Source organism: Cervus canadensis, chromosome 1 (assembly GCF_019320065.1).
Source record: "Cervus canadensis isolate Bull #8, Minnesota chromosome 1, ASM1932006v1, whole genome shotgun sequence".
Lineage (NCBI taxonomy): Eukaryota > Metazoa > Chordata > Mammalia > Artiodactyla > Cervidae > Cervus > Cervus canadensis.
This window is the reverse complement of record NC_057386.1, coordinates 110,958,850-110,971,727: the sequence shown is the minus strand read 5'-3', so window position 1 is coordinate 110,971,727 and position 12,878 is coordinate 110,958,850. Positions and strand designations below refer to the sequence as shown.

General features: G+C 62.8%; 1 protein-coding gene across 1 annotated transcript; it reads left to right on the top strand.

The window, feature by feature from the left end:
* Positions 1-68: 68 nt before the first annotated feature.
* Positions 69-12,874, top strand: CCDC157 (coiled-coil domain containing 157). The gene is made up of 12 exons (XM_043466965.1): positions 69-232; positions 2,262-2,393; positions 3,380-3,638; positions 5,276-5,447; positions 6,329-6,953; positions 7,626-7,703; positions 8,073-8,263; positions 8,615-8,791; positions 8,880-9,048; positions 10,093-10,271; positions 10,730-10,818; positions 10,921-12,874. The coding sequence occupies exons 3-12, from the start codon at positions 3,391-3,393 to the stop codon at positions 11,168-11,170; spliced, it is 2,178 nt and encodes a 725-aa protein (XP_043322900.1). The 5' UTR covers positions 69-232; positions 2,262-2,393; positions 3,380-3,390; the 3' UTR covers positions 11,171-12,874.
* The last annotated feature ends 4 nt before the right edge of the window (positions 12,875-12,878 follow it).

Below are 12,878 nucleotides of genomic sequence, written 5' to 3'. Positions count from 1 at the left end.
GGCGGCGGCCGACCGAGTTGTCGCTGAGGGGGCCAGGCTGACGCATGTCCGGACCCGCCCCTTATCCGTGACGTCACTTCCCGCCCTTCCAGCTAGCGAGACGCCGTTGCCGTGGCAGCGGTCGGGGAGCCGGGTTAGGTTTTGCACTGGATCCCCGGAGCTGCAGGAGCGTCTGGGGGCAGTTCCATGAATCCGCCAGACACAGGGGCTCAGGCTGCGACGCCGGAGACTGGTGAGACTTTTTCCATCTCCCGCCCCGACGCCTGGATCCCCCTCTCCTTTACTCTTCCAGGCCATTTCCCTTCTCCCAACGACCCCCGCCTTCTAAGTCCCGGGTTCTCTCCCATTGGCCTACCACTTCGGCCAAATCTCCGCCTGCCTGTTCTCTCAGGCCCCTCTTTACTTCAGCTCCACGTCCTCCAGACCCCTTCCCAAGTCTCAATCCCTAATTCCCACTGGTCCCTTTTCCCGCGGTCCTGCCTTTTCCAGTTCCACCCCCACCTTCCATAGTCCCGCACTCGAGCCGGGTGTACCGACTCAGATCTAGGGTTCTTCTTTAGGCTCCACCCCTCACGTCCGCAGGTTGGTCCCCGCGGACCACTTCCCCGTCCCCTAGCACACCCCAATCCTCCTCTTTTCGCTTCTCCTGGGGACTTCTCCCTTTCCCCTCTCCCCTCCCTCCCAACTCCAGAATGTGTCTGGCTCTGAAGCCTTGCCTGGACTTCAGTTTCTTCACCTATGAAATGGGGGTGTGGTGGGGGGAGTGATAGGAAAAGATGCCCTCCCAAGTCTCCTCCCGTGTCTCTTTCTCACACCATAGCTGATTGACGTTAGTGTTACTATTAACGTTGAATTATAACGATAGTTACGATTTATTGAACATGTACCATGAGCCAGACCATGTGCCAAACACTACATGCATTCCCATCATTTATTTCCTAGAGCAACTCATTTACAGATTTATATGGTGGAGTGGGAATCCAAACCCAGGCCTTTCTTACTCTTCTACTAGTGCAGTTACTTGCTTTGTCTTCACTAACTAGGCCCACACGCCACAGCTCCTGAGCCCATATGCCACAACCAGAGAGTCCAAAATAAATAAATTTTTTTTTAAAAGAACCATAATCTAACATCTGGCCCCAGAGGGCCACTGTAGTTATTTGAGGGCAAACAGGTTATTGTGTCTTTGTGTCTACACAAGCAAGCTCCTGAGTTCCAGGTGCTTTACCTCCTGAGAACCCCTCCTCCCACGGTGGGGTTTCTTGCTTGCTTTATTTATTTCCTTGTTGCAGTTCCAGGAAGGAAACCCGGAATGTTTCAGTCGGTTTTTCCATTTGTTTCTGCCCCATCCTTTGGGAACATAACATCTCATAGGTGATATCTCATGAGACGTCGTCACTGGGGCAACATACGTAGGTGGGACGTTGACCTGTGTGTATTTGTGACCTGTGTGTATTTCCACCCACATCACCCCACCTGTGGGTGGAACTGCAGTACTGACACACCCATGACTTCCTCCCCGCAGAGACCCTCAGACTCAGATGGAGCTTCCTGGTGGTCTGGGCTGCGTGCCCTGCTCTGCCCCTATTCTTTAAAGACAGTGCCCAGCACATAGCAGGTACTCAGTCACCATTTTTTTTTTTGCTTACTGAACACGATCTGACCCCCTCCCCCTGCTCTGCCCAGTGCAGTAGCCACCAGCCCACGTGGTGCTGTATTTGAAAATGGTGGCTGGTCCACATTGGGATGTGCTGTGCATGTCACATAGACATGGGATTTTTGAGACAATATCTTTATACTGATTTTACATTGAAGAAATATTTTCGGTATATAAAGTTAAATAATATAGTTATTAAAATTAATTGACCTCTTTCTTTTTACTCTTTTTTTTTAATGTGGTGAGTATAGAATTTTCATTCCCATGTGTGGCTCGCATGGTATTTCTTTTGGACAGTGCTGCTCTAGAAGTAGCACTGCCTGAAGTCAGAGCAGAGACGTTGGACGCCAGAATGCCAGCTCCCTGAGTGACCTTGGCCTAGCCCCCTAACTTCCCAGAGCCTCAGTTCCCTCATTTGTTTAAAGGACCCAGCAGGTCCCGTGGTCAGAGCCAGCAGCGCCCCAAGCTCAAGGCCAACAGCCCCACCTGCTCTTTTCCTCGCTGTTCCTCCCGCCTGGGGCAGCCCGTTTCTTCCACAGCAACCTCCTCCCAGGAAGCCCTCCCAGAGTGTACACTCCCTAATTCTCCCTTAATCTACTCCCAGGGACCGAAGGGCTGGACACGGGAAGCCAGGCAGCTGGCTGAGCATCTGACCTTGAGCCCCAGAGCCTGCAGGCAAGTCCGAGAGCCAGGCACACTCAGATGTCCAGCTCCACGGACAGACACTCGTAGAGAGGTAAGGACAGGGCTGGTCCTCTGGGAGGCTGGCTGGCTCTCAGGAACTACCCTGGGGCCCTCTGGGTCTCCCTGCCCCTGTGGGTACAGGCAGGCCCTAGGGTCCCCGCCCAGGTGGCCAGGTCACACTGCAGTGGGGAGGTGTGACTCAGAAGGAGCAGATGGGCACGGGTTCAGAAATGAGTGCCCGCACGGGAGCTGCCGCTTGTAGCCGACGGTGTGCAAAGTGGAGGGGACGGGAGAGGAGAGAGAACAAGGGGAGGAGTGTACCCAGGGGCGGCCTTTTCCCCGGGGCCAGAGAGAGTCCCAAGCGGCTGCTGGCCAGTGTAATGTGGTCAGATAGGCTTGGCCCAGATCTCCATAGCAGAAGTGGATCGGATTCCAGTGGGTAGGCCCGTGGCCCAGCTGGCGGCTGCAGCAGCGGCCCAAGCAGGAGATGACAGTGGCCCAGCGCTCCCTGTCCTGCTGTAGCTACAACTCTCTCTTAGTTGTCAGCGGCCTGTCCAGGGTTTTGCGCAGGGAGGGGAGGCCGGCGGGTACATCCTCCTGCACAGTTGTGTAAATAAATAAAAATAAATGGGCTTCGTCCGTGGCTCAGAGGTAAAGAATCTGCCTGACATGCAGGAGACACAAGAGACTCGGGCTCGATCTCTGGGTTGGGGAGATCCCCTGGAAGAGGAAATGGCAACCCATTCCGGTATTCTTGCCTGGGAACACAGCTGTTAGGCACCCAGCATTCAGCAGGGGCCCTGGCACACAGGTCCTCAGAGGAGCTGTGGACCGACGGCCTCGGCAGTGTGGGCGTGGGGTGGGGTGGACGAGAGGGAGGCCGGTGAGGTCACCCACAAGCATGTCCCGAAGGGGCCAGGCCACAGACTTCCTGCTGTCAAGGTTGGATTTCAGCAGGTTTTCTGGGGCTTCCGGAAGCTTCTTCCAGGAGCAGCCATGCAGCTCTGGCTCATGGGGGGCCCTCTCTGCCCACCCCAGGAGCCACAAGGATGGCGCACCTGCTGGGCAGCCCGGCCTGCATGGACAGCCTGCGCAAGGACCTCACCGACCTGCAGGGCGCCATCGTCGACGTGTTCTCCCGCGCCGGGCCTGTGCGCTTCCCCTCCTGGAAGTTCCCCGACCGCGTGGCCTGTGACCTGGACATGGTGGCCCTGCTGGAGCACTACGACCACGTGCCGGGCGACCCCGAGTTCACGCAGCTGGCCCACGCTGTGCTGCTGGAGCTGGTCATTGACAGGTGAGGGCCTCGCCCGAACCCGCTCACCGCAGGATGCCGGCCCCCGCCCCTCAAACCCCAGCAGCAGCCACGGGGTCCCCTCCGGCACCGGCGGTGACAGCCATCACCTTTGAGCGCGTGCCGTCCAGGGCCAGGTCAGCTCCTCGTGTTGTGCTGTGCTGTGCTGTGTCTCGCCGTCCATCTTCAGGGAGTTGCCGGCCACCCCGTCGGTCCGTGTGGCCCCGCGGCTCTGACACCTGCTTCTCCAGCTGCCTCTAAGGGTTTCTGCATGTCGAGGACGCTTTGTCTGCTGCTCAGAGTCTCCATTGCAGGCTCTACCCTGTTCCTTCTCTGTGTCACGGGACCAGACACGGGGTGCGCTTGTCCGCATCCTGGCCCCGCTGGGAAGAGGTCACTGGACTCCCCGCCTGCAGCGCCATCGCTTCTACAGTGTCGTTCATGTTAGCAGGGTCAATACCCTCCACTCCCTGGGGACCGCAGCCCCAGGCTCCCTGTGCTCCAAACCTTGCATGCTAACGAGGTCACAGGCCGACAGGCAGGGACCCCAGCGGCTTGGGGGAGACCTGCCTGGGGACAAAGAGGCCCGGGGTAACCACTCAGAGGCCTAGAGGAACTGGGGGTGTGAAAGCACTTCTCGGACCCTGTGAGGGGGTGTGAGCCCAGAACACACCCTCCTTCCTTCCTTGCTGCGCCCTCTCCCAGGAAGGCCCCGCCCACTCCTTTCTGGGCCGGCCAAGCCCCACCTGCCAGGCACAGCCCAGTCTACCCATCGCCTTCTAGGAAGCTGGTGCTGAGATGTCTTCCCAGCCCTTGCCTGGCTGCTCTGTCCAGGCCACCCTCCCCCCACCCCATCCCCAGGCTGCTCATTCATTGTCACGGTTCACAGAGGAGGCACCTCTGCCAGAGAGGGGCAGGGCTGGGGAGGCGCCCAGCACCCCCTCCCGCAGGCCCTCTTGGCCCAACGCCCCAGGGGGTTTGGACAGCCCTCTTGTACCTGCAACAACTGAAAGTCACTTTTCTGCCCGGTCTGTCTTGTAAACACAGTTCCTCTTCTTTTAAAACAGCCAGGTTCCCATGCAAATGCCTACGTCTCTCCCCAGCACCCCTTTACCTTAAAATTAGCCCTTGCATCGGGGTAGGAGAGGGACCAACCTCTCTCCCTCCAGCCTCTGCTGTCACAGAAGCAGCTCATCACACAGGAGAAGCGCCCCCCCAACACACACACACAGCTGGAACCAGGAGACTGCAGGGCCCACTGCCCGGCACCCTCACCCTGAGGCGTGTGTGGCCTCCCCCACCGTGGGAGCCTCAGCTGTGTCCTCTGTGAGGTAAAGGCCCTGAGCCCCGTGACGTAAGGCAGCTGCTCAGCCAGCACCTCCAACCTCCCAGAGTCTCCCGTCCAGTGGGGAGCAGCCAAGCAGAAGCGCTGCCACCCAGGAGGCCCCGAAGAGGCCCCAAGCTTGGCCTCAGGGAGGGCTTCCTGGAGGAAGTGGCTCTTGGGCTGGGCAGAGCATATTGTGAGATGCTCCGAGCCCCTGAGACCCAGGCCAGTCTCCAGAGCCGGAGGCCACTGGTCGTGTGGTGCCCGGGTGCGTTGGCACCAGGCTCTGCCCCAGTCGACCCTACCGTCTCCGCAGGCTCCTGCTGCTGCTTCAGAGCTGCGCGAGCTACCTGGAGAACCTAACCTTGGAGCAGATAGTGCCCCCAGCCCGGGCCACAGGGCCCTGCATGTCCGTGGGGCTCACAGTACGACGCTTCTGGAACAGTCTGCTGAGGCTGGGCATGCTCAGCCAGCAGGCAGCCCTCCAGGTGGGTCCATCACTCTCCTTCCCCAACTGCGGTCACCCTCAGGCCAGCCCCTTCAGCCGCCTTGCCCACCACGCAAGCACCGCGCCCGTCGCTGGCTCCTACGCAGCCTGGAAGTTAGCGACGCAAGCCTTGAGGGTCACGTTTAGGCCACCTGGCTCTATAGTTGACACTGTGGGACTTCGGGAAACTGCTGCCCACGCTGAACCTCAGTTTGTTCATCTGTGCAGTGGGAGTGACGGCAGCTCTTCCCTCCCAGGGTGTGGCTGAGTAATGGGGATTATGAAAGTGTTAGTCGCTCAGTCGTGTCCGCCTCTGCGACCCCATAGACTGTAGCCCGCCAGGCTCCTCTCTCCACGGGAATTCTCCAGGCAAGAATACTGGAGTGGGTAGCCATTCCCTTCTCCAGGGGAATCTTCCAGACCCAGGGATCGAACCCAGATCTCCCGCATTGCAGGTGGATTCTTTACCATCCGAGCCCCCAGGGAAGCCCCGATGGGGTTCACATGAGCCCCATTTGTCTTGGGTCACCCCATAACCCTCACAAGCACCTGTGGGCAGGACCGCTGTCACCGTAATGGTAAGGAAACCAAAACCAAGAGTGGCTTCAGTGACACGCGAGCAGGTGAATCCACCCAGCAAGGGCCCAGCGCCCGGCAGCTGTGTCTGTCACCACGTCACCCGCCCAGTGCCAGGCATGTACCCACATTGACCTGGGCTTGGTAACGGAGGCCGCAGACAGGAGAAGGCGCGCCCCCATTCACGCTGCTACCAGATACCGTCTGAGCATTGGGCGAGGCTGCTGTCACAGAGATCCCCAGGGAGCCGGTCACCGCCCAGGCCCGTCTCCCTCACCTGCTTCCCCTTTCTTTCCCCGACCACAGAAAAGGGCAAATCAAGGAGAGACCCTCACCTCCGAGCCCACAGCCAAGGGCGAGCCAGCTGGGAGCCCGGAACTGGTGACCGCCCAGCTCGTCAAGCCACCCTCCCCAGTGCCAAGTCTGCCCCAGGCCTGCCCAGAGCGGGATGGCCTCGCCGTCAGCGTCTCGCTACAGCGTCCAGGCAGGACGGCTGTGAACACGAGAAGTGTCCACGCCCAGACCGTGGAGACGGCCCTGGTGCCCTGTGACGCGTGCACCAGTGTCCAGGGCAGCCTGCGGGAGGTGGGCAAGGTGCTCATCAACCTGTGTCAGAGCCAGAACCTGCCCTCTTCGCTGGGCCGCTTCCAGCAGCTGGTGCGGGACAGCATGGGGCACAGGCCGCTGCCGGCTGCCACCGTGGGCCTCTGGGCGGCCGAGCAGAGCAAAGACCTGGCGCGCCTCGGCAAGCTTGTGGGGCCCCTGAGGGCCCAGCTGGAGGAGGCCGAGGGCCAGAAGGACGGGCTGAGGATGCAGGTGGCCGAGCTGGAGCAGGCCCTGCAGCAGGAGCAGGGGGCGCGGCAGCGGCAGGCCGAGGAGACGGAGCAGCACCGGGCCCAGTGGGAGCGCGAGAGGCAGCAGCTGCTTGCAGGTCAGCCCCCCAGCACTGGGCGTGCTGCCGTTGGAGTGCGGGCTCCCCAGGGAGCCGACCCTGCATCAAGGGTGTGGAAGAAACCTGGGCTGGGAGTGGGCAGGAGACGCAGGGGGCGGAAGGCAGCGAAAGGGGCGCGCTTGCCAGGCCGGCCACCCTGCCGGAGCTTAAGCCCCATCCCGCTGGGGAACGCAGGAGCCTGTGGAGAACAGGAGTTGTCCCACCAGAGGGGCAAGGGAGCCGGGGGATTCATACACTCCTGTGGGTCACAGAAGGGAACTGCTGGGAGCTCATGCCACCCTGGTACCCCCAGCCGGCAGAGGCACCCCTCTGGCCTCCGCAGAAGCCGTCAGGCAGAGAGACACGGCCTTGGGCCTCGAAGCGGGCCAGCCCCCATGGAGGTCGTGAAGCCTGAGGGAGCTGGGGCAAGCTGCCGCCTTTTCTGAGCCTCCCTGTGGCCACCCGGGAGGACATGGAGGCCCAGAGAGGTGCAGACACGGGGCAGCCGCCCAGAGAAAGCACGGTGGAGGGGCCAGGCCTGCCAGCACCTCCCCAGAGCCCCTCCCAAGTGTCCCACCATGGTGCGGGCCGCACTAGGCATGAAGCGCCCGCCAGGCCCTGGGGAGCCTCTGAAGGAGCCTCTGAAGGGCCTCTCTCGCGTGGCTGCCACAGAAACAAGTGACCTCAAGATGAAGGTCGCCAGCCTGGAGGGGGAGCTGAAGCAGCAGCGCGAGTCCACGCAGGCCATGGGTGAGGAGTCCCGCCGTGGAGCCTGGCGCCGGGAGCCCTGCGCTCGGCGGCCGGACCACCAGCCCCCTGTCTCTGTCTCCCGGGCTTCGGGGGCAAAGCTAAGGGAACCACAGAGGAGGCTGGGACTGACTGGCCACACCGCTGGGTGATGCCACCTCCCACCCAGAGAGGGCCTTCTGTTTGCAGCACCCACCCTCGGGCGGGGCTCAGAGCCCCACTCTGTGGCTGAGGACAAACACCGAGGCCCAGAGACGTGCTGTGACAAGCCCTGCACCCCCCTTCCCAGGTCCCATCCTGGGTCAGAGGCCATGTGGGGAGTCCGCGGTGCTCCCGGGCCCTGCCCCTTCCCACACGTGCTCCGTCCTGCAGAGAGCAAGGCCCAGCAGCTGCAGGCGGAGGCCGAGCACCGGTTGGAGGCCGAGCAGCAGGTGCGGCAGCTGGAGCAGCAGGTGGAGCTGCTGGCAGGGCGGTTGGACGGGGCCAGCCAGCAGATCCGCTGGGCCAGCACGGAGCTGGACAAGGAGAAGGCCCGCGTGGACAGCATGGTCCGCCACCAGGAGGTGAGGCTGGGGCCTCCTCAGCGCCTGGGCTCCCGCGACAAAGGCTGGCTGCGGGGAGACGGAACTCCACCGAGGGGGGACATGCTGGAGACCTCCGGAGAATTCCTGAGTGGAGACGTGACCCGAAAGAAGTGGGGGAGCCAGGCTGATGGGAGTCGGCCAACTGCTTTCCAGGGGGCGGGGTCTGCAAGCCTAGGGCCCTGGCCTTGCCCAGGGCTGGGACCCGGCTCCCTTCGCCCCTCCACGCCTACCCCTGCCTGGAGGTGCACAGACGGGATGCAGCACAGGGGGTGGGCTTGGGGACGGTCGCCTCCTGTGCCCCTCATGGCCTCCCGCCCACCCCCGGCTCAGTCCCTGCAGGCCAAACAGCGAGCCCTGCTGCAGCAGCTGGACAGCCTGGACCAGGAGCGCGAGGAGCTGCGGGGCAGCCTGGACGAGGCCGAGGCCCAGCGGGCCCACGTGGAGGAGCAGCTGCAGTGCGTGCAGGGCGAGAGGGAGCAGGGGCAGTGCCAGCTCCGGGCCCAGCAGGTGCGGGGCGGGCCGGGGGGCGGAGCCGGCTCCTCCGGGGGGCGGGGCTGCGAGCCGGTCCTCAGCTCCGAGCCTGCCCCGCCCCCAGGAGCTGCTGCAGAGCCTGCAGCGGGAGAAGCAAGGCCTGGAGCAGGCGACCACGGACCTGCGGCTGACCATCTCGGAGCTGGAGCGGGAGCTCGTGGAGCTGAGGCAGCGGGAGAGGCTGCTGGTGGCCTTCCCGGACCTGCACCGGCCCGCGGAGGCCCAGATCCAAAGTAGGGACCCAGGCTTGGTGCAGAGGACACGCCGGGGCCTGGGGCGGGCCGGCGGCTGCTGCTTGTCTGGGCACGACACTGGGGCCTGCAGCGAGGGTGGTGGTGGGGGGTGCAGTACTGTGGCCTCCAGAGCCCCTGTGACACGGGGTGCCTTGTGTTGTCCACTCCTGGTGTGGACAGGGACACAGAGGCCCAGCAGTGAGGTGACCGCTCAGAGTCACGCAGCCAAGTCCAGACACCGGTCTGGCTGCCTCTGTGGCCTGTGCCCTGTGCCACACCACATGCCAGTCCTGGCCCAGCTTCCGTGTCCCCCGTCCCGGCATCTCCCCAAACCTCCAAGGGCACGGTGACCCCCAACTGTCCAGTGTCTGAGACCCCATGGCACGGGAGTGCTAGGGACCCAGCGCGGTGGAAGACTGGCTGCCAGGCCACCTGGGTCCTCGTCCCAACCCCTCCAGTGCCTAGAGCTCTGGGTGAATCCGGTGCAGAGCTGGCAGGATAACCCAGTGCGATCTAGCTGGTCACGTAGGTTGTCAATTCTGAGTGCTGGGCCTCGTGATGCCCTGTTGACCGCCCCACAGGCAGGTGACGAACCAGGAAATGGATAACAAGCGGCAGCAGCTTGCCTGGTTCACAGAGTCGGGGTGGAGGGGGGAAGCACCCATCCCCTCAGCAGCGGGAACGAATAGCCTCACTGAGTTCCTGGCACTCAAACCCAGGAGCTGGCCATGACTTTGGGCAAGTCACTGTCTCTCGGGCCCTCCAAAAACGGGTAGCCTCGGAAGAGCTTCACTTCGTTACCTATTTGCTAAATCTTCAGTGAGGTCCAGTTCCTGTCCCCCACCCCAACGCTCAAATTCTGCAAGGCTGCAGTCACCTCCCAGCAGGCAGGGGGGTACGGAGCGGGGGCAAGGCCTCAGGAGAAGGAAGATGCGGGAGGCCCAGAGCACCGACCCCGCCCACCTCCCCGTGCCCATGGGGCCACCGGCCCAAGGCACAGCGTGTCTGCCCCCGGAAGTGCTGTCCCGTTGAGCGCAAGAGGCTGACCTGCTGGGGTGTGGTGCCAGGCATGCGTCCCCACAGGCTCTGGCAACGTCACGGACGACATGGAGAGGCAGGTGCAGGCCAACGACATCCGCATCCGGGTCCTGCAGGAGGAGAACGGGCGGCTGCGGTCCATGCTGTCCAAGATCCGGGAGGTGGCCCAGCAGGGGGGCCTCAAGGTGGGCAGTATGGCTCCCCCGCCCGAGTGGGGCCGGCCCCTGGGGACTCGGAAGAGGCCCTCCCCCGCCACCGACCCAGCGGAGGTCTTGGGCTTCCCTGGGGAACCTGCCGCCAGCCCTGCTCCCAGCATGTAGGGCACTTCCGGCAGGTGACTTTAGCTGTGCCTGCTGCAAAGCCTCCCACTATTCAGTAAGGCATGAGGGTGTTTATGTGTCGTCCCCCTCCAAGCCCCCTTCCAGCCCTTTGAACCTTTATTTCAAGTGCACCAGGAGCCTCGTCCAAAAGCAAACCTTCCCACACTTAACAGCTGACAGGCCCCAGGAGGCTTCCCAAACCTGCCTCTCAGAGGAAGGCCTGGGCCACAGGTTCAAGCCCTCCCGGACCCCGCCCTCTATGGCGCCCTCTCTGTTGGGTGCAGAGGGGCCCTGGGCCTTGCTGAGTTCAGTTTTCTTCATAGCTGATCCCCGAGGACCAGCTCTGGGCCCCTCCCGGCGAGGGAATTCAGGGAGCGGATCCCCCAGCCCAGGCCCCAAGGACGTCCCCGGGGTGAGTGAGGCTTTGTCAGAGGTGGGGCATGTGGCTGGGGGCGCGGGGGAGCCCGCTCACTCGCTCACTCACGGGAGGTCTTGCCGTCTGGTCTTCCCACAGGGCCCCGGGTAGGCGGCACCCACCAGGCAGCAGGACAGCCAGTGCGGGCAGGACCCTGCCAGGCCAGCCCCGGGCATCCCCGCCTCTGCAGCCCCACAGCCGGCCTGGCAAGTCCTCCCTGGAGGACATGACCTACCTGACCAACTGCGCCCAGAACCCCATTCGGGCCTTGGCCAGGCTGAGGAGGAGGCTGTCACCAGGCAGGGGCCAGGCCAGCCCGGCGCACCAGCCCCAGAAGCGGCCCATGTAACCTGCAGGTTGAGGGGCGGGCCACAGGGCAGGCAGCTGGCAGCCCACCAGGCGTAATAAAGCCCAGGCCATCTTGGCAACCTTGGCCTTACTGCCCTGGCTCCGCGGGGAAGAGTCCTTCCTCCCCGGTCCTGAGAGTCACTGGCTGGCAGAGGCCTGGCACACCACATGCCCTCAGTGGACGGGAACCTCCCGCCTCCCTCCTGTCGGGCAGCAGCGGATGAGGACATGCTGAGGGCAGAAGGAAGCTTGCAGCACCGGGGCCACCTGAAAGGCAGCCTTTTGACACCCCCCCCCCCCCCGCCCAGAGCAAAGGCTAAAGGATAATGCAGACACACTGACCCCCGCCCACAAAGAGCAGGGGCAGAGTCGGGGTGTGCAGGCGAAGGGGGATGGCCCGGTGGGGACCCGGAGGCAAGGAAGGGGTCAGAGGCAGGCAGGGGCCAGCCAGCTGTGCACCCGGGCATGGGACACTAAGGACCCAAGAGTCAGCCTTCCTGTGACTCAGGAATGCCTCACCCTCAGGAAACACGAGCGACAAAGGCTTTCTCTAAACCCAGGAGGTTGGATCCCCACGAGGCCACTGGAGGCAGGGCAAGGCTTTACCTAGCCAGAGCGGGGACACCCCCGCCAGCCTGGCTGTCCCAGGCCTATCCCAGGGCCCCAGCACCGAAGCCTCCAGCCTCACCAGCCCTCTGTAGTCCGGCTTTCCTCACGAAGCCTCCGGCCTGCCCTGAGCCCCCTTACCTGTGAAGGGCAGGCGTTCAGACCTCGCTGAGGACTTCTGGGGGTGGGGGTGGGGGGTGCTCTTGGCTTTCTGGGACAGTTTTCCCTGGTCAGGAAGCCAACAAATAGAGCACCTCAGTTTACAGAAAAAGGTCAAGGCGGGGCATGTGTGGTCAGGGTGTGGCTGGGGGGAGCCCAAGTCCTGCTTCTGTGGAGCCCGGGGGGCTCCCTGATCTAGGCCCTTCACAGGGCGGCTCCCTGAGGCAGGGGCCCGAGAGCCGGGGGCGAACCCTTCAGCCCGGCTCCGCTCTGTGTCCATTCAGCAGTTCACAGGTCCGCAGGTCAGACGTCTGGGCCCCGTGTGGCTGGGTCCTCTGCTCAGGGCCTGGGAACCAGGCCGAAATGAAAGCATCTGCCAGGCTGCATTCCTTGTGCAAGGGACTGGGGCAGGTTCCAGGCTCCTTCTGACTGCTGGCCGCGTTCCAGCTCCTGCAGCTGCAGAACGGAGGTCCATTTCCCCGCTGGCTGCCATCAGGGCCACTCTTGGCTCCGAGAGGCTGTCCAACTTCTCGCCACGTGGCTTCTCCATCTTCGAGTCAGCAACAGAGGATATCTCAGGGCTCCGATCCCCTCTACGCTTCAAATTCCTGGCTTCCTCTTCCTCTACCAGCTGGAGGAAACGCTCTGCTTTTAATGGGCTCACCTGGTTAGGTCAGGCCTCCCTGGACACCTTCCCACACATTAAGGTCAACCATGCCACACAACACAGCCTAATCACAGGAGTAGACTCCATTGGTGTCTCAGTTCCAGGATCACACAAGTGTTCACGGGGGCTGGGGGCATCCCAGGGGCTGTTTTAATTTTTGGCTGCACTGGGTCTTCCTTGCTGTGTGTGGGCTTTCTCTAGTTGTGGCGAGTAAGGGCTACTCTCCAGTTGCAATGCAAGGGCTTCTCACTGGGGGCTTCTCGTTGCAGAGCATGGG

What these genes read in the sequence shown, in the direction of transcription:
- CCDC157 (XM_043466965.1), top strand. Translation starts at nt 3,391, where the DNA reads ATGGCGCACCTGCTGGGCAGCCCGGCCTGCATGGACAGCCTGCGCAAG. An exon ending in GAGGCAGCAGCTGCTTGCAG is followed by an intron (nt 6,954 to 7,625) that starts GTCAGCCCCCCA and finishes TGGCTGCCACAG; the next exon opens with AAACAAGTGACCTCAAGATG. An exon ending in GCATGGTCCGCCACCAGGAG is followed by an intron (nt 8,264 to 8,614) that starts GTGAGGCTGGGG and finishes CCCCCGGCTCAG; the next exon opens with TCCCTGCAGGCCAAACAGCG.